The sequence below is a fragment of the Cajanus cajan genome, chromosome 4 (assembly GCF_000230855.2).
Source record: "Cajanus cajan strain Asha chromosome 4, NIPB_CcT2T_4, whole genome shotgun sequence".
Lineage (NCBI taxonomy): Eukaryota > Viridiplantae > Streptophyta > Magnoliopsida > Fabales > Fabaceae > Cajanus > Cajanus cajan.
Window position 1 is genome coordinate 24,666,079 of NC_138520.1, and position 6,606 is coordinate 24,672,684.

At 28.5% G+C, this 6,606-nt stretch overlaps 1 protein-coding gene across 2 annotated transcripts; it reads right to left on the reverse strand.

Moving 5' to 3' along the window:
• Positions 1-215: 215 nt before the first annotated feature.
• LOC109799134 (uncharacterized) lies at positions 216-3,303 on the reverse strand. Of its 2 annotated transcripts, none has more exons than XM_083072429.1 (4): positions 2,796-3,303; positions 2,631-2,704; positions 2,341-2,467; positions 216-848 (listed from the first exon to the last, which is right to left on the reverse strand). In XM_083072429.1, exons 1-4 carry the CDS (start codon positions 3,213-3,215, stop codon positions 579-581), a joined length of 891 nt encoding a protein of 296 aa, XP_082928555.1. In that variant the 5' UTR covers positions 3,216-3,303; the 3' UTR covers positions 216-578. The 2 variants fall into 2 exon arrangements, with proteins under 2 accessions (XP_082928555.1, XP_082928554.1); XM_083072428.1 differs by having other exon boundaries at positions 2,631-2,710.
• Positions 3,304-6,606: the final 3,303 nt, after the last annotated feature.

Consider the following 6,606-nt stretch of genomic DNA (forward strand, 5'->3'; position numbering starts at 1 on the left):
TAAACATTGTAAACAACTTCAAAGTCCAACTTTCTTGGTGTTCCTCCTCCTCCTCTTTTTCTTGGTTCTTGTTGCAAGTTGTGTTTGGCTAGACTGGATAATGTAACACCTTTTTATCCATAAATATTCATTTAAAACATATTGCAGTTATAATCTAAAATAATGTATTTTCAATGACCTTTTTATAAGTAAAGAACATCACATCCAAAAAGAACTTTAAAACTAAAACGGAAAGTCCATTAACTGAATTGAATAACATTTTTGGCATTCCAAAGGCCATTATAATAATAACCAAAGCTTTTAACATAAATAAAACATAAGGATAAGCATAAATCATAAACATTCAGAAATAATGCCCTATTGTTACATTCTACTAGAGCATAATGTCGACATAAGAAGGACGAACATTCTCTACATCCACCTCCTCAACAAACTCAATTACCTCTAAATGGTGCTCAATCCAAACACAAACAACATAAAATAGGTAGTGAGATACATCTAACATCACATAAGAATATAACAAAGTTGTGAATGAAACTCGTAACATCTATAGGCACACCAGAATTAGAAAGATTGATCTAGAGGTTGTTCATGGGTTTCTTCAACTCCTTCTCAACCTTGGTGACTTGCCTCATGTAGCTTTGATAAAGCCTTATTGCTCCTTTTGAGGTGGTGCACTTAACCCTATGCTTTATTGCATTATTCAGTTGACACTTTGTAGCACTCCAATTGTTCTTGATGGTGTTCTCAGTCTTACCAGACATTCTCCTTGCAATTTTTGCCCACTTATTCACAAATTCCTTGTGAGCTTTGATCAATAGTTTGTCCTCTTCATTTAATGCCACTTTCTGCATTTGTATAAAACAACAATGTTTCGATGTAGAAATTAGAGATCAATATTGAAATAGATCAAAGTTTTTTTAAAAAATGCCCCCTGGTTGCGATTTAAACTACAATGTTAATATTTTTGGAGTATCTACAACCACAATTTGAGATAAAAAAAATTATGGAATGAAGGACTGAATATCAAATAGTTCAAAAGCAATCAAAATGACTACATATACATGATTGATATTTCACTAAGAAATTTTCTAACAAGATATGGAATCGCGACTTAGTTCTACTTATAAAGCAAATGCATGTAGTCTAATATAATAAGGAGTCTTGATTTTTGGACACTCAAATAACACAAACAACCTACTAATACTTTTCAATTATAATATTGTATCACTATATAATCAAGTATATCAATCTCTTCTTTCTCTATGTATCTTAAGATGTAAACTCAAGCAAATATATTTTTACTACAATTAAAATGAATCTACCTTCGTGCACAAAAAAAATTATTAGTTGATTGAGACATTTTGCAATACATATATTGTTAAAATAGACTTAGAGATTGCTTCAATGTTTGAGTAATGGACCAATGTATACAAGGTTCCTTAAGGAAAAAAAGAATCTAAATTTCTACAGATAGACACACATGTATGATTTCCAACAATTTTCGTAAAGGTATAATAATATCTTACTAAAAATTTAAAAAATGAACTTCACCGAACAATTAAGGTTTCTTTAAATACTTTTATAATAAAAATTTTAAAAATGTATTTTGTAATTTGATAATTAAAATACTACTTTTTTAATAATTTTATAATTTAAAAAAAATTTCTAATTGCTACAAAAAAGTTGAAATGTATTTTTCATTGATTAATAATAGACTTTTATTATTAAAAAAGCACCAATTAATGCCCCAAAGTGCTTATATATTTTGTAAAATAACTTATAAATGAAAGGGGATGATGATAAAATAAATTTTATGTCATATTATTCAATAATATACACGAACATGTGTTAAAAATAAAATAAGTCCTGTTACAAATTTTCATTGTTGTAAAAAAGTTATATAAAAGAGATGATTAAATTAGATTTTATGAATTCAATTTAATATATAAGATCCTTTTAATTTAATTTAAAATCCTAAAAAAAATTATGAAATTTTCTTTTAGATCAATCATAAGAATTGTGAAATTAACTCTTGAGATTGAGATATATCATGTAAATTTTTTTGCTTTTGAGAAAATTTAGCTATGTAATAATCACCTTTAATTCGAAAATTAATCCCAAGTTGGATGAATTTTTGTGTAAAAATACAAGATTGTGTGTGTTTGTGTATATATCATTTGGAAAATATTCAATAAATACATTTGGTTCATGTTAAGTAAATAACACAGGAAGGATCGAACTGATGGAAGATGTTTGTATAAAAGGATATTCTAAAAATGTTGCAGAATCATATGATCAAGAGAGAGAAAAACTAAAAAGAGTTGAAAAGGAAGAAACCTTAATCTTTGACTTGAGATGATTGTGCCATCTCTCTCTACACTGTTTCCCAATCTTGCCTTTCAGCAACCTGGAGATCTGAGACCATTTTTTGAGTCCGAAGCGTTTCACCAATTTCAAGAGGACTCTACGAAACCACATTTAAACCCAAATCAAGCATACCAAGGATGAAAAATCAAACAAAACATCAAGAAACCTCACTAAAGATATGAGCTAAATCAATGAAATAATTCAAATAATAAAATAGAGACAAAAATATGAAAATTGGAAATTGGTATAATTTGTAACACCTATCCTCTTCGGCACTCCACTGGCTTTTGATTTTGTTTATAATATTATTTCGAAAGTTGGGAGTAATCTTCCTCTGCACCTAATTCATGCCAGCAACAACCAAACTTTGTTAGCTTTATTTATGATTTTAAAGATGCATGAAACAGTGACAAAGTGGGACTCACCTGAGGTTGTGAAGTTGCATTTGCACTAGAGGGAAGGGGATTTTTATTAGAAAAGTCCCAGATTCCCTTGTTGGTGTTGAGGGATCCATGCATGAATTCAACTTTGGTGTTATTTGGTACAAAATTCATGGAGTAATAGGTGTTGAGAAAGCCTCTTTGGAGCGACTCGTTGGGGTAGCCTAAAGGAGGAGTTGTCGAGGACAAAGAGAATAATGGAGTGGTGAAAGAGGAAGAACCCTCAATGGGAAAACCTGTAGAGTGTTCATGGTTTGGATCATTTAGGGAAAGATGCTGGAAATTGATCAAATTGTTTTGGTATGTGAAGGTGGTGTTCTCTTCTATGGGGATCTCTGATTTGGTGTTAGAGCAAATCCTAGAAAGAAAGGGTTTTTTCTCTGGGAAGCTTAGATCCAACTCCATGCAAGATCAAGATTAGAGAGAATGATAAAGTCTGTTTATTGTTGTATATGAGAAATATGGTCAAAATTGTGTCTGTGTGAAGAGGTAGGGGGATCTTAGGCTTTTATAGGACTTACGAAAATAAAAATAATAATAGTATCATAAAATCAAGTTTGATGAGGGGTAATCACATGACACGTGGCCATTGTAATAACAACATCCAAAGGCCCAAATTTGTTGTTTCGGTGAGTGTTCATCTAACGCTCTAGAGTGCCCACCTAGAAATTTTTTTTACTCAATTCTTTTACTTTGGTCATTTTCTTTTCTTTTCTACTGACATTTTAAACAATAAAATAAAAAGGAAATGATGAGTTTGTTATACAATTTTGAATTTTGGTATTTTGAGTATGACTTTGGAGAAATATTTAAGAATGCATGAATGACATGTGGATACAACATTCATGAATATTTATTAGCTTTAATTTTTTATTTTATTTTTTTATTCATAAAAATCAAACTAAAAGTCATACATATCTTGGTCAACATACCAGATTGGACTCTATGAAATTATTTTCAAATGTTTACATATTCATTTTCATTTTTATTTTTCTTATTATAATATTTATAATATTTATTATTTTCTTTCTCTACATTTCATCCCTCTTTACTCTGAAAGGGTGTACATATTTAAAGGTGTTTGGAAACGTTTTCCTTTTTTGAGATAATTTTAAAAGAAATTGAAATGTGATATATTCATATAAATAAAAGAATGATGTAAAGATATTTTAATCATGAAAAATGAGTGAATTTTGCTTTTAGTCTTTATAAATAAAAGTATTTCCTCAAAAGACATTATTTTTAGTTCATGTTATTATATGCGATACTTGTTATACTCGTAACATTATGTTTTTTTCAAAAACTAATAATAATAAAGTTGTTTAATTTATATATATATATATATATATATATATATATATATATATAATGAATTTATTAATTGGGCTTGTAAGATAAATAAGGGTAATTTTAGAATATAAAGTTAGAACATAAGGTTGAGTGTATTAGATTTGTGAGTTAAGTGAAGGGTTTGGGCTTTAGTGGCCCAACCCAAAGCCTCACTTATTAGAACCAAAAGTGAAAGAGGTTAGGGTCATTTAGTGTAGATTGGGAAATTTGTTTAATTTGTATTATTTAGGAATTGATGTATTTGATGTTGTACAATTGTTTTCTATTGGGTTGTTGTTCGTTCAATTAACCTCTAAGAGTTGACAACCCTTAAGAGCTAAGTTACATAGTTATAATTGAATTCATCCAATCCTTATGAGTTTTTTTTCATCAAATCATCCATCAGAGCTAAGTTTGACAGAGAAGAAAAAAAAGGTATATATAGGATTTTGTAAACTAGAACATCAAAAGTTTCATTTTATAAATGTTCTAAAGTGAAGTAAGGAAAGTGATATGAGACTAAAGAGATCATTTCTTCCTCTGATCCTTTCAAGAGCTTCCATATCCTTCCTTGAAGCTGAGATCAAGCCTTAGAAACAAATTCAACCATTGTGGAGCTCGAATATAGGAAGAGAAAGGGTTTTGCATTCTTCCCTTTTTCTTTTAATTCTAGATTCTAGGAAGCTATTTGGGATAAGGGAAACTTGATTATGGTTTATACGTAATGTATGAACTTTGTTGTTGTTGTTGTTTTAAGTTTGATTGATTATATTTTTTTACTAAATTTAAGTTGTTATCGAATGGGGGTTTTGGGGGAGGGGGGGGTGGGGGGGATCTTTGTTGGTTGATTCAGTACCCCCAAAACTTGTTGCATTTGTTCTTTTGATCTAGATTTGATGAATTAACGATGCCAAGATGATGTTTCATGATTTTGATTTTGATTTTGAGCTTGTAGATGAGCATCGGAGTAATTTAGAACCCAAAAATCATGAAAATTTCATATACAATCTATCAAAATTCACTTGGTGAATTATTCATCGTTGGGTGAATTTGGAGATAAGACATAAGGTGTATCTCAAGTGGACATTTGTTGGGAAAATTATTCCATTTTGAGCAAATTCACTACAAGAAAATGATGATTTTGCGACGATTATATGGCCTACATTGCGACGATTAGAACTGTCGCAAAGACAACATTGCGACGGTTTGGGAACCGTCGCAGAATTGTCTGTCACCAGGCAATTTTGCGACGTTTATTAGAACTGTTGCACAAACCGTTGCAAAATTGGAATTGTGACCCCTGAAGCACTCGACGCACTAACTGCCTCTATATTAACATTGCGACCCTTTCATCAATTGTCGTAGCAACTACCTCTAAATTAATATTACGACCCTTTTTTTACCCGTCAGAAATTATAAATTTTTTTTTAATTTTAATAAATTTATTAATGTAACAATCCTCATATTTGGCCTCTGTAACAATCCTCATATTTGGCCTCTCAAGGGTTCTATTTCACGATATTTCACTGTTTAGCGTGTTTTATCCTTACTTGTGCAATTTCTGGGAAACTTCCCAGAAAGTCACCCATCCCTGTACTACTCCAGGTCAAGCACGCTTAACTGTGAAGTTCTGATGAGTAAGCTACCGAAATGTATATGTATGTTGTCAGTATAACTTGTACAAATTAATTCATTTAAGTCATCCTCAAATATACAATCTCATATTTGTACTATAATAATAATATATAATAATTTTATTACGAATAATAATAATAATAATAATAATAATAATAATATATTTAGTTATTCCTTATTTATATGTACTTACTTTTATAATTAACATCTACTTATTTCTATTTAAAATTATAATTTCAATTATTTAATTTTATAATTTATAATGATAATATAATTTATAAAATTATAAATATTTATTTATTACATACTTATAAATTAAATTTTAATATTTTAAATAAATTATTATTTAATTTAATATATTTATTTACCTTAAATCAAACATATAAAATTCAAAAAAATGTATTTATCCTTGTTTTATTTTCTAATTATCAACTATTAATAAATACTAACTTAAAATCTTATCTAATTATATATAATATTCTCATATCAAATTTAAAACCAGATATTAGTTATACAAAAATATTAAGATCATATAGTAAATTGTCAATAAGATTTTAGTTAAATAATTTAAAATAATTAATGCTTCAATTATATTTTTAATTAGCAAATAATTTATTCCAAACTAATTAATTTTTTTATATATTAATTATTAGTAAAATTTAATAACTTTTAAATGAACAATTAATTGGATCGATGAAATTCAACACACAGCATGAGTTATTGAGCGGAATAACTTTACCAAGAGTTATTTTGTAAGTTATCTTAAATCAAACATATAAAATTCAAAAAATGTATTTATCCTTGTTTTATTTTTTAATTATCAACCATTAAT

Coding starts and splice junctions, on each gene's coding strand:
- LOC109799134 (XM_083072428.1), bottom strand. CDS start 3,215: ATGGAGTTGGATCTAAGCTTCCCAGAGAAAAAACCCTTTCTTTCTAGG. Junction 2,468..2,630: donor TGGAGTGCCGAAGAGGATAG/GTGTTACAAATT, acceptor GTGGTTTCGTAG/AGTCCTCTTGAAATTGGTGA. Junction 849..2,340: donor ATCTCAAGTCAAAGATTAAG/GTTTCTTCCTTT, acceptor ATACAAATGCAG/AAAGTGGCATTAAATGAAGA.